This window comes from Saimiri boliviensis, chromosome 4, assembly GCF_048565385.1.
Source record: "Saimiri boliviensis isolate mSaiBol1 chromosome 4, mSaiBol1.pri, whole genome shotgun sequence".
Taxonomy (NCBI): Eukaryota; Metazoa; Chordata; class Mammalia; order Primates; family Cebidae; genus Saimiri; species Saimiri boliviensis.
The window spans coordinates 164,344,506-164,369,172 of NC_133452.1; the positions used below are offsets into that span (position 1 = coordinate 164,344,506).

Genomic DNA, 24,667 nt, shown 5'->3' on the forward strand with positions numbered 1-24,667 from the left:
GAGAAATAAGGCTCGAGACACCATTGGCTGGTTCACCCGCACCCGACCAATCCTGGGCTCTAAACTGTTCAGTGGAAATCCTCCGACTCTTCGGACACCAAGGCCCGGGTTCCAGATCCCCGGTCTCGCGCTACTCCGGACCTCGCGATTAATGGGAAGTGAGGAAAGCTTTTCTCTTCTGTTTGGGATGCTTTGTTCTCTGGTGGTGACTGTGCCAATGGGTGAGTTGTATCCGGAAAATCGTCGTGTGAGGACCAGAGGAGAAAAGAAGACGCCACGTTAATTCTACGAGGTGCGGAGGGGAGGGGAGGCGCCGCAGCTCCGGGGCGGGGCGGTGGGGGGAGCGGCCTCCGCTGTGGACGCGAGCGCGGGGCCTGGGAGAGGGAGGCCACGGCGGGGAGGCGCGGGCTGGCCTGGCTTTACCTCCCGTGGCCCGGCCTGGGTGCGGGGAGCGGGAAGGGAAGGGAGGAGGGTGCGGAAGATTCCAGCGACCACTGAAGAAAGCGGACGCTGGCCGGAGAAGTGAGTGGAGGAGGGCGGGAAGCGGCCCGCTCCATCTTGGCCCTGATTGCTTATTCCGTGGAATGTTTAGGGAACCCTCTCTCGGGAGGTACCTGAGCCTTCACATGCAGGGGACTCGCTGACGTTGGGGGCTGATGAGACCTACTTGAGTGACAGGAGAGGTTGGGTCCGACCAGCACCGAGGGGCCAAGACTCCTAGGCTGATTCTCTTCCCTGTAACCCTAGGCCTCGGGTCCCTGCCTGCCCCGGTGCTCATGGAACCTGCTGCTGCCCTGCCCTTCTCCCTGCCAGCCTCCCTCCTGCTCCTCCTCCTCAGCCTGCGTGCACTGGTCTCAGGTAGGAATGTGTGCCGCGTGCTGCTGTCACCTGTGGGAAAGGAGCGTCAACGCTGCAGTCTGCAAAGGGAAAGGACTGTGGGATCGTTGACTCAGCCTTTCATTCTGAGCATGCCCACTGAATTTACCAGCCCTGTCCGAAAGAAATACAGCCAGGCACAAAGGTCAAGTGCGTGTACAATAGCACATTTTCAAAAAGTTTTTTAACTTTTTATTTATTTGTTTATTTATTTAAGTGGCAGTGTATTGCTCTGTAGCCAGGCTGGAATAAAGTAAATGGAGAATGAGATCATATCTCACTGAAACCTGGAACTTTAGGGTTCAATGGATCCTCGCATCTTAGCTTCCCAAATAGCTGAGAGTACACGCAAGGGGCACCACACACGACCAAGTATTTTTTTTTGTTTTTTTGTTTTGAGATAATGGTCTCACTGTTTTGTCCAGTCTGGTCTTAAACTCCTGGCTTTTAAGAATCCTCCTACTTTGGCCTTCCAAAGCTCTGCAGTTACAGGCGGAGACCCTGTGCCCAGTCTATGTTTTATTTTAAAAAGTAAAAGTGAGCTGAGCACCATGGCTCATGCCTGTAATCCGAGCACTTTGGGAGGCTGAGGCGGGTGGATGGCCTGAGGTCAGGAGTTCGAGACCAGCCTGGCCAATATAGTGAAACCCCATCTGTACTAAAAGTACTAAAAATTAAGTGGGCATGATGGTGGGAGCCTGTAATCCCAGCTACTAAGGAGGCTGAGGCAGGACAATTGCTTGAACTTGGGAGGCGGAAGTCAGAGTGAGCCGAGATCGCACCATTGCTCTCCAGCCTGGGCAATGAGAAAAACTCCGTATCAAAAAAAAAAAGAAATAAGTAAAACCATGTATGAAATAAATTTTAATAATATATTTTTATGTAAATAATCAAATATCAATGTGTAAAGGCTGAGTTAATACAAAATATTACCAATGAGATATTTGACATGTTGAAATTTTAAATCTTTATAATCTGTATGTGTTTCACACTTAGAGTTCATTTCAGTCGTAACTGTTAAATACCTAGCAGATGTATACCCTGTTGGACAGCTCAAGTTTACACTATACTCAGGCACAGCACTAGATTGCAGAATGGTGGAAAATCTCAGCGGCACAGGGTGAACAGAGGGTGCCAAGGTGGGCTCCCCACTGTTTTCCTTTATGAAGCAGGAGCAGACTCAATACTTCCTGCTCCCAGGGACAGGTACTGCCGACCAGCCACAGCTACTGGGCCCCAGAAGTTCTCAGCCCCCAAACCCCTGTGGCCTTGGAATATCTGCTTCCTTGTCCCTGGAGTATCTGCTTCCTTTCCTGCCTTAGAGATGTGTTGACGTGTCCTTGTCTGACTCTATCCCTTTGTTGAACAGCACAGTTTACTGTCATGGGGCCAGCTGTTCCCATCCTGGCCATGGTGGGAGAAAACACAACGTTACGCTGCCATCTGTCCCCTGAGAAAAATGCTGAGGACATGGAGGTGCGGTGGTTCCGGTCTCACTTCTCCCCGGCAGTGTTCGTATATAAGGGTGGGAGACAGAGAACAGAGGAGCAGATGGAGGAGTACCGAGGAAGAACCACCTTTGTGAGCAAGGACATCAGCAGGGGCAGCGTGGCCCTGGTCATACACAACGTCACAGCCCAGGAGAACGGCACCTACCGCTGTTACTTCCAAGAAGGCAGGTCCTATGATGAGGCCATCCTGCGCCTCGTGGTGGCAGGTACATCACTTCCTTTTGCTTTGTTACTTTTGCACAGTGTGACTCTTGGGGACAGTTTCTTCCTTAACTTCAGGCCCATTGCAGACTAATGTCTGGAGTCCCCTTTCCACAGGGAGAGTGGCTTCTTCCTGCACAAGGGCCACATGAGTGGGTTTACCTTGCTAAGCTATGGGCTTCACTTTTTGAGAAGCATACGCATTCCTCAGCTGAGGCCATGAGCAGGGGAAAATAGTTCATCTCGGAAAAGAAAGTCTTATGTCTGCCTTAGCACTTCTGAGAGTGAGAGGAGACACTGTCAAATATTGTCCCGGGGCAACTAGAATCAATAAGAACTGCCCAGAGAATGACGACATACAAAATCTGATTTTTCGATAAATGTTAATCTTGACTTTTTCTTCTTTCTTGAAATACTGATTATAGAACGAATGACTTATATGTAAATAGATGATTTTATTAAAGCACAACTAAATACAGAAGCAAAATTATGTATAATTCCTGCTAACTCCACAAAGGAACACTAAGAATTTAGCTGAGAAGAGATTGGCAAGGCTTCCGCATAGAAATACTGGGATTTCTAGGAGTTTGTTTTGTTTTGTTTTTGTTTGTTTGTTTGTTTTGAGTTGAAGTCTTGCACAGTCACCCAGTCTGGAGTGCAGTGGCAGAATCTCGGCTCACTGCAACCTCCTCCTCCCAGATTCAAGCAATTCTCCTGCCTCAGCCTCCTGAGTAGCTGGGACTACAGGCATCTGCTACCATGCCCAGCTAATTTTTGTATTTTTGTTAGAGATGGGTTTCACTGTGTTGGTCAGGCTGGTCTTGAACACCTGACCTCATGATCCACCTGCCTTAGCCTCCCAAAATGCTGGGATTACAGGTGTGAGCCACCATGCCCAGCAGGAGTTTGTTAAGGTGACATTAAGTGACTACCTCAGTCTTTGGGTTAGTGTATTATGCTTTAAAAAGTATACTTCAGAACTGAAAAAGTCTTTAAGGTGCAGAATAATTCTTGGTGGCATTTCAGTCCATCAGACCAATGAGGCAAGGACTGGGAAATGGGGTTCTTCCCAGAGGGGCACAAATCATAACAGGTGGGAGACCCCATCTTTGCTACCCACAAAGGCAACCTTACAAGTGATTAAAACAGAATATTACAGAAGGAGGGTTTCCAGCGTCCTGACTGTGTGCACATCAGCACTGCAGTGTTGCCCAGTAATGAGTGGTTTCTATGCGGCAGGGACCCACTGCTCCTTCTCTGTAAAACTGACCCTGGCCTGGCCTTCTCCAGTCTGAATTGGGTTGCTGTAGGACTTTTTGTTTGCTTGCCTATTGTATTCTGTTTGTTGGATTGGTTGGTGGTTGATTTTTCCCTTAAATCTATTGTGTCGTGCTTACCTGTATTGAACACTATGGAATGTTTTGTAGGACTTTGTTTTCCAATTTGCTGAGCTATTTTAATTTCTTTTCTAATTTAATTTCTTCACTTCTTGAGAAGCACAAGCATTCCTCAGCTGAGGCCATGAGCAGGGGAAAATAGTTTTCTATTTCTACGATTTCTGCATGAGCCTTCAAATGCACAACTAGTTTTTCTTCTCCTGACAAAAAAAAGAGTGAGCAGAAAGCATTAGACTTAAGTGATTGCTTTAATTTCCTGTCTTTGGTATAATTTGTTGGGAAACTTAACAAGGAGTCATTCAGGAGAAGTTTGGATGATCGCACGTGGCTGAAGGGTCTCCCAGGACCATGCTTTTGCAGCTCTCTCACTCTTGATAGTCTCTTTTATTGAAGATTCTAGTAAAGTAGAATATATTTAAATGAGCCTGAATTATTAGGATTTTTGATGCTGATCTCCGACATTGAGGAGGCGATATGGTTATCTTAAGGATCCCACGGGCATCTAGATATTTCTAATACACCGATGCTCTCACAGGACTATAAGAAAATTGTCTAATGGATGGAACCTCTGGGAGGTAAACAACTGTGAATTAGAATAAGAATTGGCTTTGCCAGAGAGCTCTGTCTGTTCTCCTAAAAACAGTCACCTCCTATAGTGATAGATAGCCATGGTGATGTGAGGCCCTGAACTAGACAAAAGTGACTAGTTTGGTGACTTTGGGTCAAAGTTTTTTAAGATTCTGCAAAGGCTGAGTGTGGTGGCTCATACCTGTAATCCTAGCACTTTGGGAAGTCGAGGTAGTTGAATTGCCCAAGCTCAGGAGTTTCAGACCAGCCTGGGCAACAGGGCAAAACCCCATCTCTAGTTAAAGAAAAAAAAAAAGGAAAAAATAAGATTATGCAAACTTGGCAGGTTTCTGTCATTAGTGTATTATTTTAGAGCCTCAGGAAATTGAGATCTGCACAGAAACCATCCCAGGAGCACAACAGGCAGGTTGAGAATTTGGACACACCCTCCTGGAAGTGAGAAAATTAGTCTTTGCCAGAATAACACACAGCAAGCATTGATAGCAGACAGACAGGTGTTTGGTGCTATGATGGGGCCTTCAGGTGGAGCGGAAAGAAGAGTGTGCAGTGCAAGCCTTTCTCTTAGAGATCTCACAATTTATTTTGCATATTGGTCTCGTGATGTTCTCCAAAACCAAGGTTCTTTCTTCTATCCTTCCTTCCTTCACAGAAGAGGTGCAGTAGGGGCTAAGACACCACTGCCTTTGGGCTGAGCCCTGGTCTCCCTCTCTAGGCTTTGGCTCTAAGCCCCTCATTGAAATCAAGATTCAAGAGGATGGGAGCATCCGGCTGGAGTGCATATCCAGAGGGTGGTACCCAGAGCCCCTCACAGTGTGGAGGGACCCCTGTGGTGAAGTTGTGCCTGCCCTGAAGGAGATCTCCACCCCTGACACAGACGGCCTCTTCATGGTCACCACAGCTGTGATCATCAGAGACAGGTCCGTGAGGAACATGTCCTGCTCTATCAACAACACCCTGCTCGGCCAGGAGAAGGAAAGTGTCATTTTTATTCCAGGTGAGTTCTCTGACCTTTGAGCCTCATCGAGTGCATGGGGGATCCTCAGCACACAGATGGAGCCGAGAGGGGGGGTGGGGCAGCAGTGTGGGTGGCATGGTCCTGGGCCCTGAGGAGCTGGAGGCTGCAGCTGAGGTGAGGCCTCTCTCCTTGCCACAAAGGGAGAATCAAAGAGTCCCAACACACAGGAGTAGGAGCCTCTTCTCTGAGGGTCAGCCTGGTCTTTTTTTTCTTGATTAGGTCTTTATGCTGCAACAATTATAAAATATTAAGGACAACCATAAAACATGGAGAATGGTGTGGATGGGTGACTGCCTACACTTGGCATTTCCATAGCTGCAGCCATTTCTTCCTGCCTATGGGACTTCCCAAAAGACAGAGCTAGGGAAATTCCCTATCAACAGATATTCATAAATATATTCAACAAATGTTCAATAAGCATTCCTTATGTTTAAGACTGTTCTGGAAATCAAGGGTCAATAATTGAACAAAATGTATCAAGATTTCTATCCTCAAGGAGTTCACATTCTAGAGAGAGAGTGTGGCTGGGTGTGGTGGCTCATGCCTGTAATCCCAGCACTTTGGGAGGCTGAGGCAGGTGGATCATGAGGTCAGGAGTTCAAGACCAGCCTGGCCAAGATGTTGAAACACCATCTCTACTAAAACTACAAAAATTAGCTGTGTGCGGTGGCACATGCCTGTAATCCCAGCTACTCAGGAGACCGAGGCAGGAGAATTGCTTGAACCTGGGAGGTCGAGGTTACAGTGAGCCAAGATCACGCCACTGCACTCCAGCTTGGGCCCAGAGTGAGACTCCATCCAAAAAAAAAAAAAAAAAAGAAGTCAGAGAAATATATGAAATAATTGAAACAAGTGATTAAATAAATAATCATCTATATATTCTATCACATGGTGATGAGCATGTAGGAAAAATTAAGCAAAGAGAAAATAGAGCATCCCAGGGGTGTGAGGCATGAGAATAATAATAATAATTACTATTATTATTGTTTTGAGACAGAGTCTCACTGTGTCTCTCAGGTGACCAGGCTGGAGTACAGTGGCACTGTCTCGGCTTACTACGACCTCTGCCTCCCAGGTTTGAGCAGTTCTCCTGCCTCAGCCTCCCAAGTAGTTGGGATTACAGGTGGCTAATTTTTGTATTTTTAGTAGAGACAGGGTTTCCTCATGTTGGCCAGGCTGGTCTTGAACTCCTGACCTCGTGATCCACCCGCCTCGGCTTCCCAAAGTGCTGGGATTGTAGGTGTGAGCCATTGCACCTGGTCGAAGCGTCGGAATTATTAACAGAGTGGTCAGAGGAGACTTCATTGTAAAGATGGAAATTGAGCAATCAAGACAAGGAACCATCAAAAGCCTGAAGGACTGAGCAGCCTAGGTACAGAAAGAGCCTGAGGAAGGAGCATGTCTGACAGTTGTCAGGAGCCCCAGGAGGTGATGCTGGCATGGCTGAAATGAAGTGAGTTCAGGAAGTAGGGGGAGATGAATTCACAGAGGTGATGCAACCACATTATATATGGCAGCACAGGTCATAAACAGACTGACTCTTTGAGTGAGATGGGAAGCACTGGAAGGTTTTGAGCAAATAATTAACATGGTCTCACTTGGGCTGCTCTGCAGAGGACAGACTGCCGATGGTAAGGGCAGAACAAGGAGGGCACTGCAGTATTCCAGGCGTGAGTGATGGTGGCTTGAGGCGGGGTGGTGGCTGTGCTGACTCAGCACGGCGGGTCAGCTTCACACACCGGGTCCTTCCCGTGCTGACTCCAGATGTTTCTGCTTTGCTGCCTCTGGGCCCTGGCCTGGAAGCCACTGAGGTATCAGCCAGCTCTGAGCCAGCATCACTCTCTTCATCTGAGTTTTCTGAAGTAGAAACCAGCAGAGCAGGTGGCTGAGGGAGCTCTTCAGGTGTGTTCCTAAGGGCACTCTCACTTGGATGTTCTATTTCAAACTAAGTGGACTTTTCTGCCTGCCTTTTCAGAATCCTTTATGCCCAGCACGTCTCCCTGGATGGTGGCCCTGGCTATCATCCTGGCCACATCTCCCTGGACGGTGGCCCTGGCTATCATCCTGGCTATTTTCATCATCTTTGTGGCTGTGAGCATCAGTTGCATCAAGAAACTTCAAAGGGAAAGAAAGATTCTTCTGTCAGGGGAGAAGGAGGTTGAACAGGAAGAAAAAGAAATTGCACGTAAGGAATTGGGAAAGGAAGTGTGGAAAAATAGAAACTTTTGTAAAAAGTTAAATGAGTAGGAGGACAGTTCACTGTCATAGAAAGACCACAGCTCTGCCAGGTACCGGCTTAGGGAAGAGAGAGAAACGCACAGCAGCAGCAGCGGCAGCAAGGGCTTGGGACTCGCATGTCCTGAGAATGAATTTTTCGGAGCTTTCGTTCTTCCGTGCTGCACACGTTGCATTCATGTACCGGGCTATATGCAGCACTACATGACTGCACAGAAACAAGTCTAACAATGTGCTGAAACTACCCAGCCATCTGATCACGTATCATTGCTGGTTTCTGAGAGTTCCCTAGGCATAAGGGAAGGGTGATGATGTTGGTGTTTATAGACAGGATGGTTTCGGCATTGTGTAATACAAGCTCAGTTTCTCTTAGTTCTATTGAGGACATGATTTTGTTTGTTTTTCAGAGCAACTTCAAGAAGAATTGAGTAAGTTTAGCTTTTCCTGAACTACTGCGTGTACAATTTGTGTTCGGTTCAGTGAGCAGCATCTTACGACATTCACCTCTGTCTGTCCCTTGCAGGATGGAGAAGAACATTCTTACATGCTGGTGAGTGCCTCTGATGTTCCCTCAGACCTCAGCTTTCTCCCCACTAGCCAGCTAACAGGACTCCTTAGAGGAGAAGAGCAGGGGCGCCCAGGGCTAGGTGGGGACAGCAGGGAATTGGGGTCAGTTCATCAACAGTGTCCCAGCAATGATGCATCGCATCTCTTCTGTCAGGGAATCCTGGCAACTCTCAGTTAACCCTGCAGTTTATGTCCCAGGACCCTTTCTCTTTTAGAGTAATTTAATGCGTGATTGCCAGAGTTTTCCCATGCATAGTAGCCTCCCCAAGACTTACGTTTCAGAGGTTATTGCTCTTTGATCCCGGATCATTTTGAAAGAAGACAGTGCTGTCTTGGCAATGTATGCCCTGGGGTTGGTGTGGACTGTGCACTGTTGAAGACCCACGCGGGGAAGAGGCCACAAGGGTCCCTAACAAGCCTGATGCGATGGTGTACAAATAGGTGGCCAGAAATACCTTTCTGCTTCTAAGAGAGCACTGCTACTCTGCATGTAGCCTGCCAGGGGAGGGAGTTCAGATGAGTGGAGGATGAGTGGGAGAGCACAGAGAAACCAATCACCCACGTTCAGTGAGCACTTCACATGTTATGCTTTGGTACCTGTGGCCGTCAGCACCAGAATCCACGCTTTACCAGATTCCTCTTTGGTGAGTTTTAAAATTGCCACTGTCATTTTGGGACACAATTACAACTTGTCACAATCAGATATATTAAGTTGTGGAAAGGAGAAAATCATTTTAACGCAGTAGAGAGGTAGACTGAGTTAAGTGAGAATACATGCAGATGGGAGCGGTTTGCAGGATGCCTGGCTCCTGGGGCATTTCCCACGTGGGAGAAGTCGTACTGGCAGACATCAGACGCGTGTGGTTAAGGGAAAACTGGATTGAAGTGTGTCTTCCCTGACTTTGCCCACTGACCCCTCAGGCAGCAGGTTTTCTTTTGTACTCAGTTATTCTCCTTCTTTATCCTTTGAAGGGTGCCCTTGTCGGTCACTTAAATCAGTTCTCACCCATTAAAACAACCTATAGGACCAATGAAGAGGTCCTTCCCCACCCAGGACAGTGTGTAATAAGAGACTCACTTAATGGATCCATTGAGGGGAGTGTAGTGGAATGACAGGAGATAAAGCTTCTATGATGGTTTCAGCCGAATTGGAAAGTTTCTAACTAAAGGCAGTCGCAGAGATCAAATGTCTTGAATAGAAAAGGGAACGGATCTTAGAATACTGAAAAAAAGTGGGAACCATTAATTTTGGCTCATTTCCTGAACTCTCTGGATTTCATAGACCCTCGATTCATCTGAACCTGAGGGCGCTGTTTCTGTCTCTGGAGAGACAGAAGTGCAGCTGCAGTAATTCTCAGGGTATGAGCTGCCTGGAATCAGGAGCCCTTCGTGGAAGTGGCCAGTACATAGGGATTCCCCCTGCAGATATCTGAGACCTCTCTGGGGATCAGGAACCCCACAATCCCCAGGGTTCCTGAGACCCCAGGCCTAAACCTGAGACTTCCTCTGCAGCCGATGTGGTCCTGGACCCAGACACCGCTCATCCCGAGCTCTTCCTGTCAGAGGACCGGAGAAGTGTGAGGCGCGGCCCATACAGGCAGAGCGTGCCAGACAACCCAGAGAGATTCGACAGTCAGCCCTGTGTCCTGGGCCGGGAGAGCTTTGCCTCCGGGAAACATTACTGGGAGGTGGAGGTGGAAAACGTGATGGTGTGGACTGTGGGGGTGTGTGGAGACAGTGTTGAGAGGAAAGGGGAGTTCCTGCTGCTTCCTCAGAATGGCTTCTGGACCTTGGAGATGTTTGGCAACCAGTACCGGGCCCTGTCGTCCCCTGAGAGGATTCTCCCTTTGAAGGAGTCCCTTTGCCGGGTGGGCGTCTTCCTGGACTATGAAGCTGGAGACGTCTCCTTCTACAACATGAGGGACAGATCACACATCTACACATGCCCCCGTTCAATCTTTTCTGTGCCTATGAGGCCCTTCTTCAGGTTAGGATCTGATGACAGCCCCATCTTCATCTGCCCCGCACTCACAGGAGCCGATGGGGTCACGGTGCCTGAAGAGGGCCTGACACTTCACAGGGCAGGGACCCACCACAGCCCACAGGATCAATTCCCTGGTCTCACAGCCATGTAGACAAGCCCTGGCCATCTCAGCAGCCACCGCACAATGCCCCTGGTGGAAGACACGCCCTCCCCGCTCTGGTCACATAAGAGGACGTCTTGCAGCTGCCTGTTTCACACCCCGTCCAGACCTCAGCCCCTGTTCACCTCCTGACTAGGCTGTGGCTTTAGCAGTTCATTTGCTTGTTACTGTGGGATGGGATCCAGGCGTAGGGAACTAGTTGTTACACAGCTCCCAGCCAGGAAGAAAGTGTGAGAAGCTGATTGGCAGCGAACCTGCTGTTTAGCATCAGGGTGACGACATTGAGCCCAGTATGCCAGTTGGCACCAGATGCCATGGACTTGGAATGAAGCCAACAGTTTTTGCCAGGATGTGAGAGAAGAGAGGAATCCACACGACCACCGGAGGGGAGAGGGAACCAGATATGCAGGTCAGAGACACGAAGTGGAACCAGAGAGCTGAGAGGGACCAAGGTTGTGAGGGTGGCTGAGTCCCACTATAACAGCTGAGGGGTCCCAGGAGACGATGACTCATCTCCACCCAGCCCCAGGATTTCCAGAGCACACACCCACAGGCCTGGACCTGGGATGAAGATGAATGAAGAACATGGACATGTGGGTGTGGTTGAGTCAGGTGCCCCTGCAGTAAACAAGGAGTCAGTACTCTGTCCTCGAGTGTGGTTGAGATTTGAGGTCCTGGTGGAGCGGGGCAGTACTGGACCAGATCTACCTGAGCGTTCCGGTTCAGTGGGGGCTCCAGTAACTTCAAACTTCCTGGTCTCATGATGTCTTTAGACACTTAGAAATTAGTGAGGACCTTGAAGAGCTTTTGTTTATTTGGGTTAATGTTTGTTAATATTTATGGTCTTTGACATTGAAACAAAAATTTTAAATGTTATTTATTATTTCGTGTTAAAATAGCATGAATAAATCAATTATAGGTTAACATAAATAGGATATTTTATGAAAAAGCAATCTAGTTTGTCCAAACAAAAGATCAGGAAGTATGACATTCTTTAACTTTTTCCAAATCTAACGTCTGGCTTAATAGAAGATGTTTGTATTCTCATATCTGCTTTTCTATGAAACCTATTAGTATATCATAGGGCATACAGGCTCAAAAAAACTTTGCTGCACCCTACTGAGAGAATAAGATGAAAAACAATTAGTGTTTCATTATTGTTATTATGAAAATGGTATTAACCTTCGGGACTCCGTAACAGTGTATCAGAGTTCTCCGTCGGAATCGCCAGACTGTATTTGAAAACTGGAATAGTGGATCCTGGAAGTGAATCCATGTGCTGGTTAATTTCAGGGGTCATCTCAACAGCACTAAGGAATACCTAGACAACTGGTACAACATTATTTCTGGGTGTGTCTGTGAGTGTGTTTCCACAAGAGATTGGCATGTGAATCAGTGAGAAATTCTCCCCTCCAGTTGACTGGGAGCCCAGTATCACAAAAAGGCAGAGGAAAGGCAAATTCTTCTCTCTCTGGAGCTGAGACACTCTTCTTCTGCCCTTGGACATCAGAACTCCTGGCTCTCCAGCCTTTGAACTTCAGGACTTGTTCCAGGAAGCCCTGGGTTCTGAGGACTTTGGCTTTGGACTGAGAGTTACACAATCAGCTTCCCTGGTTCTGAGGCTTCTGGACTTAAACTGAGCCATGCCACCAGCATCCCAGGGTCTCCAGCCTACAGATGGGCTGTTGTGGGATTTCTCAGCCTCTTTGATGACAGGAGCCAATTTCCCTATTAAACGCCTGCTTATACATCTATATTGTATTGGTTTTGTCTCTCTGGAGAACCCTAATACTAACAAGCATCTAAAATTCTGGCTTGAATGGTAGTATTTTAGGCTTTAGATAATTCACTAATCCAATTGGACTGAAAGAATTTAAATAATCAAAATTTTTATTACTGCAGTTGCAAATAGACACATTATTATAGGAATCAGGAGTGATTCTTTCAATACCTGATTTGTAAAGATGGAAGGCAGGGTTGTTTGTGTTAATGTGTATGTCTTAGTCTATTTGGGCAGCTATAACAAAAATACCACCAAGCCTGAATGGTTTGTAAGCAACAGAAATTTATTTCTTGCAATTCTGCAGGCTGGGAAATCTAAGATCATAGATACATGCACACCCCAGCATACTGGTGTGTGGTGAGGGCCCTTAGCCTTGTTCATATGGCAAAGGAGAAAAATTCATCTCTAGGGTCTCCTTTGGAAGGACACTAATGACATTCATTTGGGCTCCCCCAAGCTCAGAGAGAAAACAAAAGGAGATTTCAGACTTCCTGTCACTGCCCTGACCTGCACCTGCCCCTCCTGATCTGTTTTCTCTGATTTAAGAAGCAGTTGTCCTGTCTCCTGTGTCAGGCTAATTCTCCATCCACACCCTGGACTCTCACTCTCCAGTTTCCCTTAGGACTTCTGTGTTCAGTTCATTCATTCATTCCTTCAACAAAAATCAGTGAGTACTAACTACATGCCAATCAGTGTTCTTGGTACTGGGGGCAGAGAAGTGCACAAAGCAGAAAGTCCCATTCATTAAAAACCTACCTTTTGGTTGTAGAAGACAGAAAACAAAATAAGTAGTGACGTATATGGTGTGTTTGATGATGATAACTGATTAGAAGATAAATCAGGGGAAGGAATATAGGAAATCACAATTTCTAAAAGGATGGTAATGAGCAAGGGGAGCGAGGCACAGAATACCTGGGAGAAAAGCATTCCGAGTTGAGAGACGGCAGTGCCAGAGCCCAGAGGCAGAAGCTCTGCAGTTTGTGTGAAGAACAGCCATGAGACTGGCGTGGCCAGAGCACACAGGGTGTCCAGGAGAATAGGAGGTGACAAGGCCAGAGGAGGTTGAGGGCCGGATCGCATATGGCCTTGAAAGTCATCGTGGTGGCCTGGGCTTTACCTCTGAGAGGGGAGCCGGTGGAAGGTTAGAGCAGAAAAAGCGCTGGATTCACTTATGTTTTAAGAAGTTACTTCACATGCTAGACTGAGATGGGCTGTGGGTCCGGGTGGTGGATGGAAGCCGGAAGACCCAGCTGGGAGCTGCTGCAGTGATCCAGGGGAAGATGCAGATGACTTGGAGCAGGGAGGAGCCATGAAAATGTTAGGATGCTGGATTTATTTCCCAGACAGAGTAACGCTGCTTTGTTGTGAAACTTAGAGACGGCGTCTAAAAGGAGGGCATCAAGGGTGACCACCAGGTTTTGGTCCTAAGAAACGGTCCAGATGGAGGTGCCACTTACTGAGATGGGGAAACTGAGGGAGAAGCAGGCTGTGGAGGCCGGGGGAGGAGCCAGCACAGAATCCGGAGGTCAGCTTTGGATAGGTTCGGGTTGAGGAGCTTACCAGAGATCCCCGTGCAGATGTCAAGTAGGCAGGTCAGTAATAAATGTGCAGTCCAGGTAACGGGTCCGGGCTGGAAACACGTTATTCTCTTTGTCCTCTTCATGTTCGTGTTGTTGCCACTGCCTGTTTTCCTTACCTAATGTGTTAGCGATCTATTGCTGCATAACAAATTACCACAAACTAAGGGATTTAAAACAGCACACATTTATCATTTTAGTTGCTGTGGGTCAGAAGACCAGGCAGAGCTGAGTGGGCTTCTCTGCTCAGAACTTCACGAAGCAAAAGTCAAGGTGCTGGCCCGGCTGTTGCCTCGTCTGGAGTCTTGAATGTGGGAGACTCCTCTTTCCAGATCACTCAGGTCACTGACAGAATTCATTTCTCTACAGTAGGACTGAGGGCCCTGGATCCCTGCAGGCCGGCGCTGGAGGCTGCTGTCAGCTCCTATAGGCCTCCTCAGCCCCCCGCTGTGTGGGTCTCCCATGATGTCTGCTTTCCTCTTCATAGCCAGCTAGCAAGACAGAGCCTCCAGAGTGGGTCAGCTAGCGAGATAGAGCCTTACACTACATAATGTAGTCATGGAAGGGACATCCTATCAGCTTTACCATATTTTATTGGTTGGCAGCAAGCCACAGGTTCAGCTTACACTCAGGGCAAGTACAGGCTACAAACTGCAAGAGGAGTCATCATAAGGGGTCCACTCCAGAGTCTGTCAGCTATGCCATATAGGAAGCTCAAGGTTTTCCCATTGTAACTGCCCTGCTTCCCCTTTCCCTGGGCAGTAAACCCCCACTTGCCTCTCTCTAGGTCTCTACTTCCATACAAGCAATGTCTTAGAAAGAGAACATATGCATGGCCCTGAGGCACTGTCTGCCATGAAGATAGCCACTGCTATACCACACCATAAACATTTCCTTTTTTTTTTTTTTGAGACCGAGCGTTGCTTTGTTGCCCAGCCTGAAGTGCAGTGGTATGATCTCTGCTTATTGCAACCTCTGCCTCCTGGGTTCAAGTGATTCTCCTGCCTCAGCCTCCCAAATAGCTGGGACTGTAGGCATGTGCCACCATGCCCAGCTAATTTTTGTGATTTTAGTAGAGGGGGTTTCGCTATGTTTGCCTGGCTGGTCTCGAACTCCTGACCTTAGGTGAACCTCCCACCTCAGCCTCCCAAAGTGCTACATTACAAGCATAAGCCACTGCTCTTGACCCATAACCATTGTTTCTATCAGTTACTAATGGTTTCTCAACCATTAAATCAGTTAAACATTTCTATTTTTCCTTCCCACCCCCATGCTTTACTTTCAGAGACAGGATCTTGCTGTCACCCAGGCTAGAGTTCAGTGGTGTGATCATAATTGACTGCTGCCTAGATCCCCTGGCCTCAAGTGATCCTCCTGCCTTAGCCTCCCAAAGTGCTGGGATTATAGCTGTGAGGCACTGGGCCTTGCATGGACAGCCCTGAGTTCTTCATAGACCTGCCTGAGTAGGTGTTCCTGCCTGTGTGGCATTTGCCTCATCAATCCCCAGGACCCTCTTGGTTATTTCCCTACTCCTAGGGAGCTCCTTCTCAGAATTCTTGCTTCACTTGCTCTAGAACTGCTGATACTCCTTAGGCTTTGGTCTTGGCCTCTCATTTTGTACCACGTATGCTCTTGTAAGATCCAATCCAATCCATTTTCAGAGCTCTACCCCATAAGCAGACCCCACCAGCCCCTGTGTTTCTGTCTCCAGCCCCACACATTCCCTGAACTCAGTGCCCACTAGGGATCTCACAATGAGTGTGTCCAAAACTAAATTCCCCCCATCAACCCTGCCTACCCATCTTTATCTGAGTGAATGACACTGCCTAACAGTCATTTTAGACTTCTCTTGCTCTCTCTTAACCAACACATCTGACTCATAGCGAAGTCCTGCTATTTGCACTTCCTTTTGATGGTCCGGCTTAGCAGTTACAACACAGACTCTGAAGCAGACAGCCTGGAATCAGAGCCCAGCTCAGGAAGAAACTACTCGTGTAACCACGGGAAGTTATTTAACCTCTCTGGACCTCAGCTTTTACATCTATAAAATGTGGGAAATAAGGTTTCGACCTCTTAATGTTGTTGTGGGTCTTATTAATACATGTAAAGCCCTAAGCACATCTTGGCAGTTTCTACGTAAGTAGTTCCTAGTGTTAATGTTAGTAATCAGTCGAGTCTCCTCTCCCCCACTGCCAAGCCACTATTTCTTGCCTAGAATGTCACGGGAGCTTTCTTCCTGTGACTTTCTTCCTGGTTTCCCTATCTCCTAACATCTGGCTCAGGATGAGGGTAGGCTATATCATGCAACCCCAGCAGGCATCATCTCACCAAATACAAAGTAAATGGCACCCTAACCTCCCATCTTCCCTAGCACCTGCCTCACTGCTGTTTTCAATGTACATATTTCTCATGTCAAACTTTTCAGAGATTTTCCCTTCCCCTTCAGACTAAAACTCCAACTCCACAGCAGGCATCTGTTGATGTTGTCTTCAGGGGAGGTGGACTTAGGAGTCATCAATGCAGGGATCAGAATGGAGCCTTTCAGAATAGAAGAAATGAAATTCATTGAGGGATACTACTTGCAGAGGCTGTGCTAACTCTTTCTTAAATAACTTATGGAGCAGGTCTTATTTCCACCCTACAGATGAAGAAGCAGAGACATAAATAATTAGTTTACTGGCTTTGGGTTCCCAGGCAAATCAGTTGTGGATGACAACAGATAAAGATAGAAAAGCAAGCCTAGAAACAGTAAACAGTGAGCCAGCATGCCTGGAACATGCTGACAGATATCTATATATTAGCTGTAAAGAAAATTTGTGTTCATGGGTGTTCCTAATGGCCATCAGAGGCAGCATAATAACCATGAGAAATGGACATTTCTTGATGAGATGAGACTAAATAAAGGAGACAGACACACCTGTTGCATGCAGGACACCACAGTAGGTCTTGTAAAAGACAAAGAGAAGATAGGATCAAGTGCCTAGGTCTTAGAGGAGGGCTAAGTGCACTTTTCACTTAGAGTACATTCTTGTGACTTACTCTTTTTGATACACTGTTGTAACTAAACATTATCTCATTCCATCCTCACAACAGCAACCCTAAAGCCAAGTACTATTATTGTGCTTATTTTACAGATAGGGAAACCAGCACAGAGAGGTTAGGTAAGTGGGCCAAGGTCACACAGGCCACCTGGCTTCGGAATTGGTGCTCTTAACCAGTTCATTATGCAATCTCTCCTCACTAATTTTGAACTTCAGTGGCTGAGATCTACTAGGTGGTAGGTTCTTAAAAAAAAAAAATTGTTGAATCATTGAATTCATTTCTGCCCCATTTCACATCTGTTTACTTCCCAGAGTTCTGTATAAAGGACTGTATGAGAAATGGACCAAGGGGCCTGACACTTTGGAAGCTACAAAGCTCAGCGATATGAAGTATTGGGCCCAGAAATTCCTAATCTGAAGCTTAGCATCTCAGCTGCTTCTTTGTGTTAAAGTGACTTGGATCCTGCAGGTAAGGGTGGGGTGATCATTCTTACTGCTATAATTTCAAGCCACACAGCTTCTGATAGACTGTGAATTTAAAAATAAACAAATGCAGCTGGACGCGGTGGCTCACGCCTGTAATCCTAGCACTTTGGGAGGCCGAGGCGGGTGGATCACGAGGTCAAGAGATCCGAGACCATCCTGGTCAACATGGTGAAACCCCGTCTCTACTAAAAAAAATACAAAAAATTAGCTGGGCACGGTGGTGCGTGCCTGTAATCCCAGCTACTCAGGAGGCTGAGGCAGGAGAATTGCCTGAACCCAGGAGGCGGAGGTTGCGGTGAGCCGAGATCGCGCCATTGCACTCCAGCCTGGGTAACAAGAGCAAAACTCCGTCTCAAAAAAAATAAAAAATAGGCCAGGCGCGGTGGCTCAAGCCTGTAATCCCAGCACTTTGGAAGGCCGAGGCGGGTGGATCACGAGGTCAAGAGATCGAGACCATCCTGGTCAACATGGTGAAACCCCGTCTCTACTAAAAATACAAAAAATCAGCTGGGCATGGTGGCGCGTGCCTGTAATCCCAGCTACTCAGGAGGAGGCTGAGGCAGGAGAATTGCCTGAACCCAGGAGGCGGAGGTTGCGGTGAGCCGAGATCGTGCCATTGCACTCCAGCCTGGGTAGCAAGAGCGAAACTCTGTCTCAAAAATAAATAAATAAATAAATAAATAAAAAATAAAAATAAAATAAATATAAACAAATGAGGCACAGTGGCTTATGCCTGTAATCGCAGGACTTTGGAAGGCTGAGGCCGGCAGATCACCTGAGGTCAGAAGTTCAAGACCAGCCTGGCCAACATGGCAAAACCCCGTCTCTACTAAAAATAAAAATATTAGCTGGGTGTGGTGGCGGGTCCCTGTTATCCCAGGTGCTCAGGAGGATGAGGCAGGAGAATTGCTTGAAATTGTGAGGCAAAGGTTGCAGTGAGCTGAGATTATGCCACTGCACTCCATCCTGGGAGACAGAGTGTGAGACTTCGTCTCAAAAGAAAAAGAAGCAAATGAAGAAATAAATAAGGATGATGGATGGATAGAGAATGAACAGTGATATGGATTATAATAAAAAAGTTTAACAAAATGTTAACTATATCAATACAATCTACATGGTAGCTATATTGGTATTCACTTAAAATTCTTTCACCCTTGCCATATGTTTTAAAAGTTTCATGATAAACTGCTGAGAAGGAAAAAGGGAGAGGGAAAAATAGTGTACTTTTGCTAATAACAGAGACCAGAAATACACTGGCTTAAACAAAACAAGAGTTTTCTTGTTTTTTTGTTTTCTTAAGATGAATTCAGATGGTGACAGTCCAGGGTTGATCTGGCAGCTCAGAGATGTCATTCAGGCCCTAGCCTGCTTCTGACAGCATTCTCTGCTGCCTCTGCATGTGGCTTCCAACCTCCAGGTTGCCTCGTGGTCGGTCCCAGGAGGGCTGCTCCACGTCCTCAAAAGTCTACATCCTACAAGAGGAAGTACGGAGAGTGTACCCTCACACCCCCAGCTATTGTAGCCCCTCCTTTGAAGGGTCTCTGAAGGAAGTGCAAGCCCACAACTTTCTCCTACAAACCATTGGATCCAGCTTAGTCCCTTGGCCTCTGCTACCTATGAGATGGAAGAGCACATGGCAGTACCTACAAAAATTAGGCCTTATCAGTGAGAAGAAGGGGAAATGCATGACGCAGAGGTGACCATCCGTCTCAACCAGATACTACGCAGCCTAAATTCAAACTGTTGCAATCTAAGCAAATTCCATCAGCCCCAGTCACTTCCCAGCCTTAGGAACTTTGATCACTTGCAATCCCAAAAAGTGTGTTTTGAGGTCCTAGGCCACAGGAGAACCAATTTGTTTCATGAATCTCTTACAGAGACATCAGTCACAGTTTATCTAGAGTCCAGACTCAGAGAATATGTACTCCACTGGCAGCACGAGAAACAAATGCACAGGTAAATGCAATATAGCACAAACCAAGAGCTGAGGGTGAATGAAGATGCTCAGAAACACCTGCACTAAAAATTTCCTGAAAAAGGTAAAACATGTCTAGCAGCACTGCCTCTGGAAACCAGACCAGTTATACTATTTTATAACAGATCCTAAGCCTGGATGCTGGAAGTGCTTAAAAGTGTACATCATAGCCGTGCTCAGTGGCTTACGCCTGTAATCCCAGCACTTTGGGAGGCCGAGGCAGGCGGATCACGAGGTCAGGAGTTCGAGACCAACCTGGGCAACATGGTAAAACCCCATCTCTACTAAAATACAAAAAAATTAGCTGAGTGTTGGTGGTGGACACCTGTAATCCCACCTACTCAGGAGGCTGACGCAGGAGAATCCCTTGAACCCTGGAGGCAGAGGTTGCAGTGAGCCAAGATTATGCCGCTGCCCTCCAGCCTAGGTGACCCCATCTCCAGAAAAAGGAAAAAAAAAAGGGCATTGTGGGTCAGGTGCGGTGGCTCATGCCTGTAATCCCAGCACTTTGGGATCGAGGAGGAAGGCACTTGACCTTACGAGTTTGAGACCAGCCTGGCCAACATGGCAAAACCCCATTTCTACTAAAAATACAAAAAGTAGCCGGGGATGGTGGCGAGTACCTGTAATCCCCGTTACTCGTGTAGCTGAGGCAGGAGAATCGCTTGAACACGGGAGGCGGAGGGAGGTCACAGTAAGCTGAGATCCTGTCACTGCACTCCAACCTGGGTGACAGAGTCAGACTCCATCTCAAAAAAAAAAAAAATACGCATTGTATCTGGTTTTCTTTCCATTCACACTTTTATTTGACTCTGAGGTAAAATATCCTCTTCCTTCATGTACCCATATTCATGCAAGCAAATGTTAGCAAACTGCCACAATAGCATTTTAATTAGTGCACATATTTCTCTTTAACCACATTAATAACTTTTCCCATTTTGTTCTGCCGATATTTCTATTATGATAAAAGACATAAGGCAAGTAAATATATAGAAATATGTATATACATATAGACACAATAACGAAAGAGAGAAACACAAACACTAAGGGAGGTGGGGCTGGAATTTTTCTTCAGAGTGTACAATGTACTTTCAGTTTTCATTTCAACCTTCGGCAGTGGTTTCTGCCCAGCAACTGATGAGAAACATCACCTCTGAGCCAATCAAAACACGAATTCTTCCAAAGAGCGATTGTTACTATTTCTCTCGGTGAGCAGCCAGCCTCTGCTTTCTCTTTCCTTTCTTCCAGATCGAGACTCAACCATAATAGAAAGAATGGAGACCTATTAACTGCTCTTCTTTGTGAGCTGTGGTTTTCAGAGGGGAATGTTAAGAGGTAAGTGGGGGATATTGATTAGAATCCAGGCCACGATGCCTGGGAGGACGGGCTGAATCTCTCCGTATGCTGAGTGGGTATTCAGGGAGAGTTCTCGCCAAGAGGAAGGGGTGTGGTGCCCGAGGGGTGTGCCTGAGGGGTCTGCGCTTGCACACAGGTGTACACAAGGAAAGGGGAGACCTAGTACAAGAATAAAGACCCGCAGAGGTTGGAATTTGGTATGAGGGAAGGGAGACAACATAAATGAATGAATATACTAGTTGCATGGTTTTTTTTTTAGACAGAGTTTCGCTCTTGTTGCCCAGGCTGGAGTGCAATGGCACAATCTTGGCTCACTGCAACCTCAACCTCCTGGGTTCAAGCAATTCTCCTGCCTCAGCCTCCCAAGCAGCTGGTATTATAGGCATGCACCACCATGCCCGGCTAATTTTTTTTTTTTTTGTATTTTAAGTAGAGACGGTGTTTCTCCCTCCATGTTGGTCAGGCTGGTTTTGAACTCCTGACCTCAGTGATCGGGTTCCTCCTGCCTCACCCTCCCAAAGTGCTGGGATTACAGGCATGAGCCACCTCGCCCAGCCAATTGCATGTTCTTTAGAACGTATTGTGATAAGAAAAGGGAAAAAAAATATTTAAAATCTGTTCTGGCCAACTCAAGGCATTTATTCCAAGAGATGCGCCTTATAGATTCATATGTAAATTTGTTCATTACAGAAATATTTATAATATAGAAAAATCTGAACCAGCATACATATACAACAGGTGGGGGCTAGACAAACAATGCATGGTTCAGTTGCAAAAGGGATTATTTCCATGCAGCCTTTAGGAACTGTGTTTTGAATGAAGAACAATTATTTATAGTTTTAACAACATTAGATCCGTACATTAAACCTTGTTTTGTATTTTTTAGGAACAGTATGTGTTTTTCCTTCCATTCATCATTTCCCCAAAACATTCATTTGGAACGTTTTTCAATGGATACAGTTTATTTCAATGTATGACTATACAATTCTTTTTTTTTTTACCTCTTCCCTTGTTTGGGCTATTTCCCTTTTCTACATTTGGCTGTTGTAGATTTTACTATATTGAACAACTTTAAACATAAATTTTTCTCTTAATCTCTGATTTTTTTTTCTTCAATTCTAATTTCTAAAAGTGGAACTTTTGGGTCAAAGCATACAACTTTTTTTTTTTTAATAGCCTTCCTTGGTAAAGCATATAACTTTTTTTTAAGGCCCTTGTTGTATATATGGCCAGAATCCTTCCAGAAATATTTACATTCCCACTACCAAAGTATATGATTACTACTATAGTTTTTTTTGTTTGTTTGTTTGTTTGTTTTGAGACGGAGTTTCACTCTTGTTACCCAGGCTGGAGTGCAATGGCGCGATCTCGGCTCACCGCAACCTCCGCCTCCTGGGTTCAGGCAATTCTCCTGCCTCAGCCTCCTGAGTAGCTGGGATTACAGGCACGTGCCACCATGCCCACCCAGCTAATTTTTTGTATTTTTAGTAGAGACGGGGTTTCACCATGTTGACCAGGATGGTCTCGGATCTCTTGACCTCGTGATCCACCCGCCTCGGCCTCGCAAAGTGCTGGGATTACAGGCTTGAGCCACCGCGCCCGGCCTATAGTTTTTTATTTTATTGACTGATCGATTTATAGAGACAGGGTCTCATTATCTTGCCCAGGCTGGTCTTGAACTCCTGGGCTCAAGGGATCCTCCCACTTCAACCTCCCAAGTTGCTAGGATTATAGGCATAAGCTACTACTTAAACTTGTTTTCTCTTTTGCTTTTCTTCATTTGATATATTGAATGGAATCAGGGGAAAAGTATACATATATCCTTTAAAAAGAATGAAAATATATGTCTTATTCTAAAGATAGCAGAGAAATTGTGAACTCAGGGACAATGATAGTAAAAATGACACCCCATTTATAGCAACATAAGGAGCAGCTTTGAGGAGCAGAAGACGTGAAATGCAATGTTTAGTCTGGGTGGGTGCAAGATCCAGGCGGGGGTGGGGACAGCCGCTACACAGACCTCTGTTCCCTTGCTTCCGGTTCCTTCCGTCCCACCTCCCTCTGCAGCCCTTGTGCTCAGAGGCCATCCCCAGACCCACAGCAGCAGGTGTTAGGGCTGCAGGCCTCATGTTCCTTTGTTTTGGGAGAAACCGTTAAGGAGTTAGTATTTACTGAGCAGCTTATATGTTCCAGTCACTATTATAACTCATAATAATTATTGTTAAGTAATACATGAAAAAACTTAAATTTAAAGAATTCCAATATTTTAAAAGTAAAGGGAGCAAAAGGCCAGAGTGTCCTTTCACTCACTAACCTCTGATCTTCAGTTCAGCATTCATCTTTTTAGACATTTTCAGGCATTTACATATGTAGTTATGCAGAAATGCAAAGCTTTGCTTTTGTTTTCAACTGAATCATTAGTATAGGTCTGCAAGGTGCTTTTTGATCACTTAGTGTATCTCCATTATCCAGGCTCATGACAATAAATCAACTCTTTTTACCCGCTGCACTGAATTCCCTCTGACGGATGTCATCGTTCCCCTCAGCAGTCTCTGCTGGGTGGCTGGCTCAGTTGGTTACCACTTTTATATTAAAAATAGTGCTGCAGTGTTGTTCACACAGAGACTTCTCCCTGCACCCATGCAAGTACTTCGCTAGACTAAACTTCAGAAAGTGGAATTTCTGGGCCAATTGTGCACATTCTGATTTTCACATTTCATGATATTGTGAGTAAATAAAGTTCCAGTGGTTTTGTCCCATGACCAAGATCACTTTCAGCTTGTGAATCATAGAGTGTTTGCCTATTGCTTACCTTCTTTGGGTCCTTAACACTAACATAGTGGGCCTGGCCCCTTGTGGATGCTCAGTAAGTATTTGTTGAATGACTTTATGAAGGGAAGAAAGAAGTAAGGCCTGGTCTTATTTGCAGTTCTCTGATCACTAGCCTTGGATTAAATGTGGTGGGTTCAGCCCCTCACTGACTCCAAGGCCCCACCAGGCAGTCTTCTTGAATCCCACCAGGAGTCCACTGGGCCATGAGTTGAACATGATAATGGCCAAGAGCTGAGGCTTTGAGGGGTCCACAGTGTTGGACACTCATGGTGGTGGACTGGGCAGAACCAGGGAGTCCACTGAAGAGGGTCCTGCATGAATCAGAGGGGGATGACAGAGGGTTGGACGGGCAGAGAAAGTTTGGGGAAGCAATAGGATGCTGAATATTTTCAAACAGTAGAGTGAGGATGTCCTGATCGGATAACAGATGTGCATTTTACGTAGACATGGTTTTACAGGTGATTTTCCATGTTGGAACTACAGGTAAAGACACTCAAGGACAAACATTTTTGGCAGAGGTAAGATCTTCAGTCACCATACTTGACTTTGCCCTGGGGGAAGTGGAGGTTTCCATGTTAAATCCTAAAGCTTCTTCTGGGCCACAGTGTCTGACTCACACCTTCTGGTGTCTCCTGATACACAGCACAGATGAAATGGCAAGTTCCCTGGCCTTTCTTCTGCTCAGCTTTCATGTCTGCCTCCTCTTGGTCCAGCTGCTCACTCCTTGCTCAGGTAAGGAATGATTCCACGCTTGTTTCTGAAGCAGACAATTACCTATTAATATCCTCATAGAACCTTTAACTCCTCCACATACCTAAAGTCCGTCCCAACCCGTGGGTTCACATGTCACTCAGAGACAAATGGTGCTTCCCTTAGGATCGTGTTCCCCTCTAGGGTCTCTGTATCTCACTTTCCCTGTCTGAGAAGCACCCTTCCTCTCATGATGCCAACCCCAGCACCCTCTGACGAAGCCTCCCGCTTGTGCCGACAGCTCAGTTTGCTGTGCTTGGACCCCCTGGGCCCATCCTGGCCATGGTGGGTGAAGACGCTGATCTGCCCTGTCACCTGGTCCCGACCATGAGT

At 46.5% G+C, this 24,667-nt stretch overlaps 2 protein-coding genes across 4 annotated transcripts in view; both read left to right on the plus strand.

Moving 5' to 3' along the window:
• LOC101027850 (butyrophilin subfamily 2 member A2) lies at window positions 1-21,470 on the plus strand. 3 transcript variants are annotated; one of them, XR_005577491.2, is made up of 10 exons: window positions 1-292; window positions 748-858; window positions 2,246-2,593; window positions 5,286-5,567; window positions 7,564-7,773; window positions 8,231-8,251; window positions 8,347-8,373; window positions 17,248-17,404; window positions 19,299-19,377; window positions 20,645-21,470. XR_005577491.2 is itself a non-coding variant. In XM_039462619.2 (8 exons), exons 2-8 carry the CDS (start codon window positions 777-779, stop codon window positions 10,523-10,525), a joined length of 1,593 nt encoding a protein of 530 aa, XP_039318553.1. In that variant the 5' UTR covers window positions 9-292; window positions 748-776; the 3' UTR covers window positions 10,526-10,607. The 3 variants fall into 3 exon arrangements, 2 of the variants coding, with proteins under 2 accessions (XP_039318553.1, XP_010336409.2); XM_039462619.2 differs by lacking the exons at window positions 17,248-17,404; window positions 19,299-19,377; window positions 20,645-21,470 and adding an exon at window positions 9,903-10,607 and having other exon boundaries at window positions 9-292; XM_010338107.3 differs by lacking the exons at window positions 1-292; window positions 17,248-17,404; window positions 19,299-19,377; window positions 20,645-21,470 and adding exons at window positions 330-522; window positions 9,903-10,607.
• The window catches only part of LOC101027544 (butyrophilin subfamily 3 member A1-like), a 15,047-nt gene continuing 9,767 nt past the window's right edge, over window positions 19,388-24,667 (plus strand). The window contains 3 exon segments of the mRNA XM_074398557.1: window positions 19,388-20,731; window positions 24,029-24,316; window positions 24,576-24,667. The exon segment at window positions 24,576-24,667 is cut by the window's right edge and continues 256 nt beyond it. Of these exon segments, the coding sequence (XP_074254658.1) occupies window positions 20,722-20,731; window positions 24,029-24,316; window positions 24,576-24,667 (390 nt within the window). The 5' untranslated portion in view covers window positions 19,388-20,721.

Coding starts and splice junctions, on each gene's coding strand:
- LOC101027850 (XM_039462619.2), top strand. CDS start 777: ATGGAACCTGCTGCTGCCCTGCCCTTCTCCCTGCCAGCCTCCCTCCTG. Junction 859..2,245: donor CCTGCGTGCACTGGTCTCAG/GTAGGAATGTGT, acceptor TTTGTTGAACAG/CACAGTTTACTGTCATGGGG. Junction 8,374..9,902: donor AAGAACATTCTTACATGCTG/GTGAGTGCCTCT, acceptor CTTCCTCTGCAG/CCGATGTGGTCCTGGACCCA.